Source organism: Suhomyces tanzawaensis (assembly GCF_001661415.1).
Source record: "Suhomyces tanzawaensis NRRL Y-17324 unplaced genomic scaffold CANTAscaffold_4, whole genome shotgun sequence".
NCBI classification, from domain to species: Eukaryota; Fungi; Ascomycota; class Pichiomycetes; order Serinales; family Debaryomycetaceae; genus Suhomyces; species Suhomyces tanzawaensis.
In genome coordinates, this window is record NW_017963639.1 from 1399212 (window position 1) to 1412439 (window position 13228).

Here is a 13228-nt window from a genome sequence, read left to right on the forward strand (position 1 = left end):
TACCGTAAAGGAGCAGATCATCTCGTTGTGTATGTCTGGAGGTTGCTTGAGGTGTTGTGCTGCGCTTTTTGGTGGTGAAAGTATGGATGCGAAACTGGAACCACGAGCACTATGTAGAAGTTGGAGACCGGATGTGCACCATAGCAGGAGATGGTGTTTCGGGAGAACAGACAATGGCGATGCTTTAAGTTACAAATGTAGGTTTGGGTTGGCGTGCTGTGTGGGTTTGGAGATATTGTTGTTATTCTTAAGCTAGCCAGTAGAGAAAGTAACTAAACATCATCAAAGTACGTTACTCAAATTGTGATGAGTGGAATATTGCAGTGCTCAGAGGATAGCAGCGAACCAGAAACTGCTCGATTCCAACGGTGAGGAATATGGAGTCAGTGTATGGGCTTTATTAAGTTTATGTATTTTATATACTGTGCATACCATTTTCGCACCCAATTGTAGCGTTTTCCACTTGTTGAAAGTGACTAACTACTCGATGTCTTACAAGAGTGGCACACATATCGGTGGTGGGAAGTAGTTCGGTCCGTGGATGATCAAAATGGTCTAAATCCAGGCATATTTCCCGATTCTCATAGAGTCAAGCAATACCGAGAAGAGCAACTCTCACAAGTTCTCATTGGAGTAAATCTTTGAATCGAGTATATGGAGAACGAATATCTCAAATTGTGGACAGGATTGGGCCAGCTCAGTAATCGAATGGTAATAGACGATACACATCCTTGAATACTATACCAAGATTATTTGTTGCATATTTTTCACCAAAACTGGCGTTCGCTCCTGAAAACACAGTGGAACTCCGAAAGCTGGGAGTGCTGACTTGACATAGATGATCTCAGTCCTGCTATGCTCCAATAGGCTTGTGAATCAGCTCTTGTAGTCTCTGTTCAACTTCATATTGAACTGCCTGTTCTTCTCGTTGATGTAGCTGGAAGCGTCCTCTTCGTGTCTTCTCTTCTTCTTCATACGTTCTGCGTTGGTCTCGTTGATGGAGTCGGCCAACTTTTGCACAACAACTGCATCTGGCTTGTTGCTAGGAATGATGTCCTCAGTGGTGTTCTTCTTGCGGGTGTGGTAATCGTGCTTATCGACTTCGAGGTCCTTAATGGCTTTGTTGTAGGTTTGCTGGGCCAAATGGTTGAAGTTCTGGTACTCTCCTCCCAGCTTGGCCCGCTGGGCCAGTTTCTTGGCTTCCCACCTCTCACAGTCCTCTAGGGTGTACTCGAGGTTCTTCTGGCGTTCAGTCTTTTCCACCTCATCCACTGGATCGGAGGACTTGGCCACCACTTTCGGCTTTTTGCTGTCCTGGTAGAGGGCTTGTTTGTTGAGTTTAGTTGACTGGTTGCGCTTCTCCTTGAGAGCCTTTAGCCTAGCCAAACGTGACGCCACATCTGTGTCGGTGACTGGGTCTGCCATTGGTGGTGTTGCACCAGAGATCTGGTGATAATTGGCTGGCGCGACATCACGACATCGCACCACCAGCCATCGGTGGTACAACGCCAGCCACCGTGCTCAAGACGGGCCCTTGGCGTCGCGGAACACTCTCGGCGTGAACGGAGGTGGTCCCACAGGGAGGGAGGTGGTTTTTGGAGAGTTTAGGAGATTTGGGAGATTTGGGAGATTTGGGAGATTTGGGAGATTTGGGAGATTTGGAAAATTTGGGAGATGGGAGAGTTAGGGAGAGTTAGGGAGAGTTAGGGAGAGTGTGTGCGTAGTAATTGGAGGACCCTGTCCATACTGGCGGGCCTGCTAATTGGAGTATTTGATAAAGTAGAACACTCTAGATCACCCGCTATTTGCGTGTCACTACCCCACAAATACCTCAGACAATGTCTGGGTGGGCCCAATGCGGTAACAACAGGGCTCCATCGCTTGGCGCATAGTTAGATGGCGGATGGCCAATGGGTTGCTTTTGCGGGGCGGAAGCCGTCGGATGATCCAGAGTGATTTCCGATATAATTGGGAAATAGTGTGTAGCTACTGATCTCTTCATTGAGTTCCCATTACATTTGACCGTTGATAATTCATTGAGCAATTGAGTACACTGATCTACTTTTGAGTGTAATTCATTGAGTAATTGAGTATACTGATCCACTTTCCGTTGATTCATTGAGCATATTTCCCATTGGGTGTTCCTTGTGTGTTTACTTCCCATCAAGAGTAGTTGACAATTTCCCTGAGTTATATTTGCGTCTGTCGAGGTGAATCTTCAAGTAATTTACATCGAGTATTTTCCATTGAACAATTCCTAGAGAGACTTGATCTAACTTCATTGAGTAATTTCCATTGACTATAACCCATTGTGTAATTCTTGAGCATATTTGATCCTTTCTGAATAATTTGAGTATAATTCACTGGGAAACACGTTCATCACTTGATCTACTTTCCATTGAATAACCTGAGTATTGAGTCAAGATTAGACTCCCCTTATACAGTTCCATTGATTATACTTTGGCTTTGAGTATTTTCTTCATAAAACTGTTTCATTGAGTATAGCTTATTGAGTAATTCCTAGAGTAATTACTTCAGATACTTGATCTAATTTCCATTGAGTAATCATCGACTACTTCTTTCATCACTTCCTGAGTAATTCCACCCATGTCCAGAGAACAAGCGTTGGCAGACCACATCTTCGGACTCCCCCAGCACCAGCTTGAGGCCGTCAGAGGCCACCCTGCCAAGGTGTGTGAATTAATCGAGCAGTTCTCAGCCCAGCACCTGCTCACCATAACTAGCCCCCAGCGAGCAGCAGCAGTGGTGGTCCACCTCAAGGCTCAGTACAAGAAAAATCCACCCAAAGTGATGCTTGAGCTTGGAGGCTACATTGGCTATTCTGCCATCCTCTTCAGCCATCAGTTGGCTCCCGATTCGTACGCCCAATACTACTCGTTTGAGAGCAACAAGGAGCACGCCAAAATCGCTCGCCAGCTAGTTGATTTGGCAGGCTTGACCAACCGTATCGAGATTGTTGACGGCAAGGCCTCAAACTCGTTGCAGAGTCTTGGAAACAAGGTGGCTCGTCTTTCGTATGTGGCACCTGCTTTCGTGTACTTGGACCATGGAAAGGAGTTGTTCATTCCCGATTTGCGGGTGCTCGAAACATTGAACTTGATAGCGCCTGGAACCGTGGTGGTGGCAGCAAATAGCTATGCTGGTGGGGTTCCCGAGTACGTGAGGTACGTACGAGGAACTCCAGCTGAGAGGAGAGAGTACAACTACGACGTGCGCAATGTCAGTGGAAAAATCATGCCTGGGCGGTGGAACATGTTGTACGAGTCGAAAGGGATCGAGCTTGACGACGAGGGGCTCGAGATCACCCGGTGCATCGACTATCTTAATGGGTAGGTTAATGGTCAATCTAAATTAAAAAGGGAGCATTATGTTGTGCATTTATCAAAGAGTTGTTGCCCGTATTATGGTTAATTCAGACGTATACTTGATTATTTGGGAAGTAAGCTTCACTGAACACCAGTCCTTTCTGCATACTCTGGAAACACCTTTTCATGTAGCTGGCCAATTGCCGCAAAATGCGACATTTTCACTTCAAATTTAATAGTCATGTATCCACGATTCCAGGTATCTCGCTACATTTGAGGTAGAAACACCTGTATTTGTACTGATATACTTATTCAAAAGACCAGGGGCATCAACTATGATACCTAATCAGATGAACAAATCATCATTAGGTAGCTTTTCATCAGCTTCTGGAATTAACTTATGCCAAAATAGATTAATTTTACGAAAGAAGCACATCGTAAATACAAGCCAAGTCTTTACTTTCTTCAATATAATACCACGGAATAACAGATAATTGGATACGAATGTTCAGATCGAGGATGTAAATGCCAGGTATCGCTCGAATGCACCCCTAGCACAAAAAGTAGCAGCACCAGATCTACATGCAGAACGCCCATATTCCATTAGTCTTGACTAGTATCAACACCTGAATGAGATAGCTACTGGGTTGCAACCCCCCTGAGCCAATCAAATCTGACTACCCACCTGAGCTACCTACTTCCTGCCTACCCAGCGTGTCGCATGTCGCGCAACCACCTCCACATCATCACTTTTACACGTGATGCACAATGTCCACCACCATGACTGATCTAACCCCCCTCTTCAGACAGTGTGTGTCGATCGTCCAGAGCGGGCTTGCAGAGTCCGTCAAAGATGACTTCGACTCGGTCCAGGTCAGAAACAAAAAGAACTCGTTTGTCATCGACGATACCTTCACCAAGGAGACGGTGGAGTTCAGACGGGAGTTAGTCCGTTTCGACCAGTTGATTGCCGAAATCAAGTCCAGCTACCTCTCCACGGATGAAGGCTACTCGAGACAGCAGCGATTGAGTGATAATGACAAGGATCAGATCGACAACAACTGCAATATTCGCCTCCAGAAAATGTACGAGAAGTTGAAGTTCTTACAGACATACGAGACCAAACGCCAGGGACTAAACCCCAAGAAGGAAGGCAGCTGGTTGAACAGCATCCTTGGAGACGACCAGCCGACTCAGCAAGAGCTTTTCCTCACCACTGTGGGCACCCATCGCATGCAGATCTTGCGAGACTTGAACAACAACCTCAACTACGTCAGCAACCAGTTCGGAGGGTTGCAGAAGAAACGCCGCGAGCGAGAGAGACAGATGAAGATCTTGAACTTCCAGAATCTCGCCGAGGACGACGACATCGGATTGTTCCAAGCACCAGACACCTTCAACGACATCCCCCAAGAACCCGAATTCTTGCAGGAACTCAGCCAGGAGCAAATACAGGAGTTGGAGACAGAAAACAAAGCGTTGTTGAAGGCCAAGGTGGACCAGTTGAGCTCGGTCGAAAAATTGCATACTTCCATGGTCGACGTGATGAATCTCCAGACAGAATTGACGTTCCAATTGGAGACCCAGGCAGACCAGATCAACAACTTGTTGGATAGTCATTCGCAGGTGGAAATTGACGTTCAGATGGGTAACAGGACTTTGAACAAGGCCACGGTCCGGAACAAAAAGGGTGCAAACATGTTGGTGACCCTCGGAATAGTGTTGGGTATATTGCTATTGATGGTGGATTATGTGTCTTTTTAGCAGTTGCTATCGGTAATTATGTTGGTTTAGCCGTGTTATGTGTATTAGGCTCATTTGAGGCTACCAGGGTAATAACTGGCGCTTAGTGGATAATTATAGCTTTTAAAAACGGTTAAATCCATAGGAAATTATCGACATTAATCTTCATTAGGTGCCATAGATTTCTGTTCTTCGCGATTACCCTTCATTTCAGGGCAATAGTTACTGACCCCTTCGTTGGAATACAGCCATTTTAGCGTTATGTATTTAGTCTATATATTTTAGAAATCGACCACAGTACCAGCACCGATTGTCACTCCTTCTCTCCTAATAACGACTCTTCCCAAGATCTTGTTGTCAGAATACTTGGTCACAGGAAGGGCGTTGCCTTCCACTTCCACCTCGACTATAGCAGTTTGCTTGGAAACAAGGTGCAACAACTTTTTCTTCTTCTTTCCGCTGGTGACCTCTATAAGTTTGGTGATTCTGGCAGGTGCTTGACAGTTGTTCCTAAACAAGACAAAGGGAGAACCCACCAATAATGGTTTGGTCATGTTGAACAAATGCAATGCGATGGTAAGCTTCTTGACTGACTTTGCAGGGCTACCCACCTTGGAAACTAAATCTCCAATTCTGAATACTTCGATGGTATCGTTTTCAATCTGACTTGCCTTGAAAGACATTTGGACCAATTCACCCCTCACAGCGAAATCGACTGGTTTGCCCGCAGACTTCAATCCGTTGACTTGCAAGGCAACATCGTTTGGCGCAGAAACGATAGTTTCGCCCACTTGAATCACACCAGAACTGATCTTACCACTAACCTTGATTTCTCCTTTGTCCTTGATAGCATCGTGCACAGATAAATAGAAGTCTTCTGCAAGTAACTGGGAAATGGAGTCAGCATTGATGTCGCTAGACAATTTAACCGTTTCTAAGTACTCTCCCAAGGTAGGGCCCTTGTACCATGAAAGTGCCTCAAGACTCGAATTTCTTTTCACGACGTTCTCTCCGGTTAATCCAGAAATAGGCACGAAGTCAATTTGATCTGCTGCAAAGCCCACTTCATCACTGGTTAAGTATTCGAGTAACTGTGATTTGATGGAATTGAATCTGAGTTCATCCCAGTTTTCCTTGTCCATTTTGTTGACAGCAACACACACCCTTTCAATCCCGAGGTTTTTGGCCAAGATAGTGTGTTCCTTTGTTTGACCGTCCATGGCAAACCCGGCCTCGAATTCGCCTGTGATTGAGTCAACCACTAATAAAGCAAAGTCGGCTTGGGAAACGCCCCCAATCATTTGAGGAACGAAATCCTTATGACCAGGGGCATCTATGGCAGTGAATCTGGTCTTCTCGGTTTCGAAATCGGTGGCACAGATATCCACAGTCACACCATGAGCTCTTTCTTCTGCAGTTTGATCCATGACCCACGCAAGCGCAAAAGAGCCCTTACCGGCTCTTTCTGCTTCCTTGACAAGTTTGTTGACCGTCTTGATATCCACAATCCCGAAATCAAGAAGCATTCTTCCCATTAAGGTCGACTTACCGGCGTCCACATGTCCGATCACCACGAACGACTTGTGTGGCTTGGAGTAGGTCTTGTTTGTGGAAAGTTCGTGCTCCAAGTTCAATTTCTTAGTAGGTTTGGTGACTTTTACTGGTTTTTTGGTGGCAGCTTCCGAGGACTCAGAGAGTTGAAGGTTGCCCAACTTGTCCTCGAAGGCTGCCTTTTGAGCGTTAATGATCTTATCATCCGGAGATGGACCATTGAAGTTTTGTGCCGCCTTGGAGATCTTTTCTATATTGAGTTCAACGTTAGTAAGTGGGTAGAATAGCTGCTGGTCATGTCGCCTTCTTTTTGATCTATTTTCGTCCATTGATACGGATCTCTTGCGCGTGCTGAGGTTGATCGAAGCTGGATGGTTCAAAAGAATGGAGTCATCGTAGTCCACGTTGTTCTCGATATCTTCAGGTTCCTTCATCACGGCATCTATTGGCTCCAGCTGTTCCACCACTGGAGCTACCACTGGTTCTGGCGCTGGATCCGGCTTGGAGATGAGTCCTGGCCTCTTCAACCCAGTGGTGCCTGTCCTCTTGGCAAGAAGCCCAGCCATCTTCGAGTTGCCACTGGGGCCATTCGAACCAGGATTTTTGGCGCTGGAGCTCAATTTGTCGAGAATTGCTATGGACTGGGAGCCTGGTGGCAGCTTGGAGGCGTTTGGCGCCGTGGCATCGCCCGACACGTTTGCTGCTAGCTTTTCAGATCTGGCCCTGGCGAGGGCCGCTAGTTTGCCACCTTCGGACTTTTGCGCCCGTAGCTTGGCCAACTGCGATAACTTAGACGGGGCCTTGGTGGTGGTGGTGGTGTCTTCCATGCAAAGTAGTTGGATGATCAATCAAAAAAGAGTCATGAATCCACAGAAAAATGATAAAAATACGTACTTTTTTTGAACCGGGACTTGATCTCGTCCACGGCTGGGGCCAACTCGTAATAGTTGTAGTAGAGCGCTTCCTTTAAGTCCAACTCAGGCACTTCGTCGTTGTAGTCCTTGAGGAGCTGACGAATCTTGGGGAGTGTTTCGTGGAGCTTGTCGTACTCCTCGTTGGTGAGGGAGTCCTCGTTGAATTCTTCGCCGCCCGAAGAGTAGTCTAAATCGTCGTCGTAGTCCATGACAGAGAGTAAGATGAGGTCGCTGGAGGAGCAGAGCAAGAGTTGGGATGGGAAGGAGTGGAGATAGAAAGAAGATAGTTCTGGTCAGAAAAACCAGAGCAACAAAAACGAGTGAGTGTGAGCAGAGACAGGGAGAGAAGACGAATTGGCGATGCAAAGACGAGGTTGTGCGTACATGGAAGGTGAGAGGAGTAGAACCAGTGATTCCAAAGCCGGCAGCTGACGGTGGCTATGCGAATTTGAATGAAATGGTGGTATTTGAACAAACAGAAGTCAGCGAAGTGGTGGGAGAAGAGAGGAGAGAGATGATTGATTGTAGATTTTTTTAGATTCAATTAAATAGTTTCGATGACAGGGATTTCAAAGAGGAATTATTAAGGAGTGATGATTGTATGATAGGTGGAGATAACACGAATATAGAGAGAACAGGAATGTTATTTATGGCATTGACCACGTCCTATCATTTATTTTTATAATGACTTACTTTGTAGAGTCTTTTGAAACAGCCAGCATTACGATAGTAAGGACGATAGATAGAAGGATGTTAAAAACACATGCAGTTACAAAGAAGTAGGTACGAAAGAAATGCTATCTTGTGGCCATGAAGTTCGGACCAGATAGCTGGAATTATCTAGTGGATTATTTGGCAACGTGGACCAATTAATTCATTCTTTTACACATTGATATGAGTATGCCATAATAAATGGCCAAGACTTCTCCAATAGCCATTTAGTGGCCAATGAATTTTGGGTTCATCTCCTGCGAGGTTTCTCTTGAAAGTATACGCTATACTTATATATTGAATGATTGAATGTAAAGTTCTCGACAAATTCCTGTAGTTGGACCACGTCAAGCCATCCGTCTAATCAGTCATTTGCATTACTTCTTGTGCAATAATATGGGACGGCTGCGAAAATCTCCACTACGACGAAGATTACTCACCAGGTATTATGAAGAACGATAGGGCCTCCAATGTGCTTTTACACTACACTAAACACATCCACGCAGGAAGCATGTTTTTGAAACAATGTAAGGGACTTGCCCTTATATGAAATCCAAGAAAAGATCCGGAATCAATTTAAATCGCCGCTAATATAAACCCACAAATTGACCATTACCATTAATTAGTATGCCGATTTCAAACATCTTTTCCTTTTCCAGTCTTCCTCCCTCTCCAGTCCCTGAGATGATATCTATAAGTTCTACTTCAACAATAACATTCCACGATTAGATTCAGCATTGGTATCAGCGTATTTGTGCTACAACCGCCAGAATTATCTAAAACCTCTATTCCTATAAATTAAATGTCATATCCTATCTATCTTTCCGACACACGAACTGAAAAATGTACCAGCAAGCTAGTACTTACTCCGGGGAACCCGCGAATTGGCCTGCTCTCTATAGTATAGCTGCGAAAGCATCTGCAATTGTTGGCTAGAGAGCCTATCTGTTTCCTTCAACTTGGACCGCACACCTTCGAGGTACAGGGCCCGTGTTCTGGCCCCATCGACCACAGGCCGTTTTATGAAAGCTTCCAACACTTCGCTGGTGGTCAACTGACCTTTGGTTAATTTACGGGTAAGAATTTCTCTCAGCGAGGTGGTGATGTTAAAATCCTTTTCACTAAGCGGATCGAGATCCATTTGATTGTCAAGCCTGATTACCGATTCTAATGAGCTCATGGCGTGTCGATCACTACGGGACTACTTGTCCTCTTATACGTTTGCAAGGCCCTACGTGGCATTTCTAAGCACGGCTTGTCACTACTAAGCAATGATTTGAAATATTTGTCAGCTCCTTCCCTTTTGGGAAAAGTTGGGGTATGCCATGAAAATGTTGACGTAAGCCATTAATGACTGGATGCCACACCGTTGGGTATCAGGTGACCCAACATGCATCAGGGTGCAGGGGTCTGCCCAACGATAAGGCAGCCCAACGATAAGCATAGCCCAATGGCAAAGAGACACGTATTTAGCTGGCTATATTGGCAGAGTTAAGGATCAGATTTACGTGACATACTTGCGATAATATAGTAGTCATACGTGGCCAGGGAACAATATTGGTTAGGTGCTGTGGCTGGATTCACGTTCAGAATTTTTGGGAGATCTGGCTAGATTTACATGACAAGTTTCCAATAATGTAGACATACGTGGCAGAGACTTTTCTTGCTTAAAAGCTATTCCTAGATTTACATGACATACTTGCGATAATATAGTAGGTATACGTGGCCAAGGAACAGAATAGTTGAACAGATGTCATACTTCCACTAAGTCCTCGACTGATTTGAACTAGGTAGAATATTACAAAAAAAAATGGTCTGAGATTAGTTCTAAGTCATTACTCTCCATGGCCGTAGGTATGATCAGATACATCTGGTCTTCTTTTCATATCTCATGTATTCTAGTCATATCTAATGTTTATACAAATCGGTACCCAAGACCTCCAACACGGCCTTGGTACCAGCAACGAGCTCCTCGTCGTGGTATCTTCTAGTAGCCAATTGCACACTGATAGGGGCGCCAACAAACTCTTCTGGCTTGTAGTTGTCGAGCTCCAACTTCTCCAAGTCGCTTCTGAACTTGTAGTTGGCGTGGTCGGCATCCCACTTGTCGATGGCTGGGTCTTGGAAAAGACCGGTTTGGATAGCAATACTGGGCAAGTCGGTGATGTTGTACAACGAGGTGTAGGACCAGTTGTACACCTCTTCGGGCTTTGGTGCAACATTGTTGTAGACGGGACTAAGAATAAGGTCGACCTTGTTGTCGATGAAGTATTTATTGTATTCATGTCTCAAGTCGTCTCTGGCAGCGTTCAACTCCTTGTAGTCGGAGACGGTGATGTCCTTGGCACCGTCACCGTAGTTCAAGAACCACTTGGTCAATTTCTTGAGAGGTTCACCGGATGCAGCCAATTTGCCACGTTGAACCGAGTTACCGTCAGCTGTGTACATCTTGTGGACAACCTCGTAGGCCTCCTTGGTCTTAATTGGCTTGAATTCCACGATCTTGGCACCGGCCTTCTCCAACTTGGCAACAGTGTCCTTCAAACCTCTCAAGATTGGAGGAGTGGGCTTGACGAGTCCATCATCGTACATGACGGCAATGGTCAAGTCCTTGATGGATGGCTGAGGAACATCCTTCCAGGGAATACGGATGGAGTTGAAGTCGTGGTCCCATGGCTTACCATCGTTGATGAAGTGCTTCATGAAGAACTCGATGTCTTCAATGGAACGGGTCATGGGGCCAGCTACAGGCATAACTGCCTCTTGGCCCCTGCCTCCACCTTGGGCTCCGTACTGGCACACTCTCTTGGAGGTGGGTCTCAAACCATAGCATCCAGAAAAACCAGCTGGACTTCTGATGGAGCCACCGATGTCGGAACCAACACCAAAAGCACTACCTCCGAGGGTCACAAGCGAGCCCTCGCCCGAGGACGAGCCTCCAGACGACAAACTCAAGTTGTAGGGGTTCTTGGTCAAGCCGGTGTAGTTGTTGTTGGAGTCCAAATGCATGATGGCCTGGGGCTGGGTGGTTCTGATGTAGAACACTGCGCCCAAGTCCTCCAAGATCTGGGTGTTGGCACCGTGCTTGGCGGTGACGTTGTCGATCAATGCCACGTAGGAAGCGTGGGTGACCTTGCCCCTGTAGTCCATGTGCTCCTTCAAGGAGACTGGGAGACCGTGGAAGGGGCCCACGGTCTTGCCGTGGGTCTTGAGGTAGTCGTCCAAGTACTGGGCTCTTTCGAGGCCCTCGTCGATGAACACCTGCATTGCACAGTTGGTGAACTGGTGGGCAATGACTGCTCTCTTGGCGTAGGCCTTGAGCACCTCCACCGAGGTGTAGACACCATCGGCAATTTTGGCAGCCAAACTGACTGCCGACTGGTCGGTGATTTCGAACTCCTTGGGGGTCAACAACTTGTTCTGGTACAAGTAGTCCACGGCGTTGAATTGCTTCTCGATCAACTGGTCAATGGGCTGGGGCAATTCCACCTTGTACTCAGGGACAAGCGCGTCCTCCAAGTCTTGTCTGTACTTGTCGAGCTTGGTGGCGTATTGCTTGAATTTGGCGGGGTCTTCATAGTTGTCGAGCGGGTCCTTTGTCAAAAAGGCTTCGTAGCTAATAGTCATGGTGGTGGAGTTGTGGTGGAGTGGAGTAAAGGAGTGGTTCTGGGGTAGAGGTGGTCGCGGACACTCAAATGTATTTATACTGATAAGGCCGCGGCTAGCTGGAAGGGGAAGCGCGGACCTAGGCGCTGGGTGGCACTGAGGTGCGTGGAGCTTATCACTATCACAGTGCGGATTAGGGGGCCCCTAACGGGGGCTGGGGAAGAGGCCCTCCGCGTAGATAGATCGGGACGGTGGTGGTGCGGGATCGGGTCCCCGCCAGTGCCGGATTGGGAAGCGCGGTTGCGTACCAAGGTGGAACCGCGGGGAATGGTGTAGAGAGGAGGCTTTGGTACGCTAATCCTGGAGCAAAAGCCCAATGGGGCAGTCACGACAGGGGTCAGAGTTTGGGTCGGGTCGGGTAGACCAGGTCGGATAAGTGGGTGGTTATTCTTACTTTGGTGGTTGGGCAAACCCCGCGCGCTACCATTGCTGCAACGGTTAGGTGTGGGGCAGTGGTGGTGAAACACCTTTAGTGCGATGCTGTGGAGGCTGCAGAGGCGGGTCTGGCGGACAGTACACGGTGGAAAGTTCTTGGTGGGGCATAAGTGGTGGACGGTTCGCGGTGATGGTCCTGGTGTGAAAATTTCACGTCAATTGTGAATGGTGGCTTATTTTCTGGGGCATGGCGGTGAATTCCGCGCGCAATGGAAATGGATTGGGTAAACGAGATTGTGAGTAGAGGCACAAATGAGGAAAATAGATTAAAAATGATCCCATAGCTTAACAGTTATCAACATTCGCATGTCATTTTCAGTGGAAATTTCCGGCCGCGGGCCTTTGTTTCTTCCACCATTCAAGAATATTGGAAAAGTCCATCTATCACGTATTGTGTAGTCTTGGTTATTCCTGTAGGGAATACGCATTCATGGATTACATATAGCCCCGCTAGTATTAAATTTGAATCAGAATATTAAAATGATTCGGATTAAGACACCCATAGAATGATACTGGTGCAATTCTGGTACAATGTACCATTAATGATTTAGGTTTGCTGAGAAACATCCAGTGGTTGGAACCCAGGAGTAACCACGCGAGCAAACATAAGAAAAGACCCTGAGAATAGAACTAAATAATATTGAATAAACATTTAAAAATTTTAGATTAAGTATTTCACAGTTGGTCTACGAGTGAAAATATGGAGCAACAGGCCCAAAATTACAAGCATACACATCTATTAGTTCCAAGAGGAAAACCCTCATGGGTGGAATGGGACTCTAACCCATAAAAACCTCTTGGACCCTTAAGTAATTAAAAAAAATGGCTGCCATTACCCAAAGTGGAAAATTAATTTTGCACCCAAGGCAAAAGCGACCGATT

At 46.4% G+C, this 13228-nt stretch overlaps 6 protein-coding genes across 6 annotated transcripts; 2 read left to right on the forward strand and 4 right to left on the reverse strand.

Annotated features, from left to right (window-relative positions):
* Positions 1-566: 566 nt before the first annotated feature.
* Positions 567-1628, reverse strand: CANTADRAFT_259855 (uncharacterized protein). The gene has a single exon (XM_020207611.1). The coding sequence runs from the start codon at positions 1423-1425 to the stop codon at positions 877-879; it is 549 nt and encodes a 182-aa protein (XP_020064601.1). The 5' UTR covers positions 1426-1628; the 3' UTR covers positions 567-876.
* A 979-nt stretch (positions 1629-2607) lies between these two features.
* CANTADRAFT_22213 (uncharacterized protein) lies at positions 2608-3354 on the forward strand (the record flags this gene model as incomplete). Its single annotated transcript, XM_020206797.1, has 1 exon — positions 2608-3354. One exon carries the CDS (start codon positions 2608-2610, stop codon positions 3352-3354), a length of 747 nt encoding a protein of 248 aa, XP_020064602.1.
* Positions 3355-4106: 752 nt separating this feature from the next.
* UFE1 (Ufe1p) lies at positions 4107-5090 on the forward strand (the record flags this gene model as incomplete). Its single annotated transcript, XM_020211711.1, has 1 exon — positions 4107-5090. The coding sequence occupies one exon, from the start codon at positions 4107-4109 to the stop codon at positions 5088-5090; it is 984 nt and encodes a 327-aa protein (XP_020064603.1).
* Positions 5091-5350: 260 nt separating this feature from the next.
* CANTADRAFT_90560 (ribosome dissociation factor GTPase) lies at positions 5351-6949 on the reverse strand (the record flags this gene model as incomplete). Its single annotated transcript, XM_020211712.1, has 1 exon — positions 5351-6949. The coding sequence occupies one exon, from the start codon at positions 6947-6949 to the stop codon at positions 5351-5353; it is 1599 nt and encodes a 532-aa protein (XP_020064604.1).
* Positions 6950-9014: 2065 nt separating this feature from the next.
* On the reverse strand, positions 9015-9425 carry CANTADRAFT_100989 (uncharacterized protein; the record flags this gene model as incomplete). Its single annotated transcript, XM_020206147.1, has 2 exons — positions 9015-9081; positions 9113-9425. 2 exons carry the CDS (start codon positions 9423-9425, stop codon positions 9062-9064), a joined length of 333 nt encoding a protein of 110 aa, XP_020064605.1. The 3' UTR covers positions 9015-9061.
* A 728-nt stretch (positions 9426-10153) lies between these two features.
* On the reverse strand, positions 10154-11872 carry CANTADRAFT_51005 (uncharacterized protein; the record flags this gene model as incomplete). The annotated part of the gene is made up of 1 exon (XM_020209889.1): positions 10154-11872. One exon carries the CDS (start codon positions 11870-11872, stop codon positions 10154-10156), a length of 1719 nt encoding a protein of 572 aa, XP_020064606.1.
* Positions 11873-13228: the final 1356 nt, after the last annotated feature.

Coding starts and splice junctions, on each gene's coding strand:
- CANTADRAFT_259855 (XM_020207611.1), bottom strand. CDS start 1,425: ATGGCAGACCCAGTCACCGACACAGATGTGGCGTCACGTTTGGCTAGG.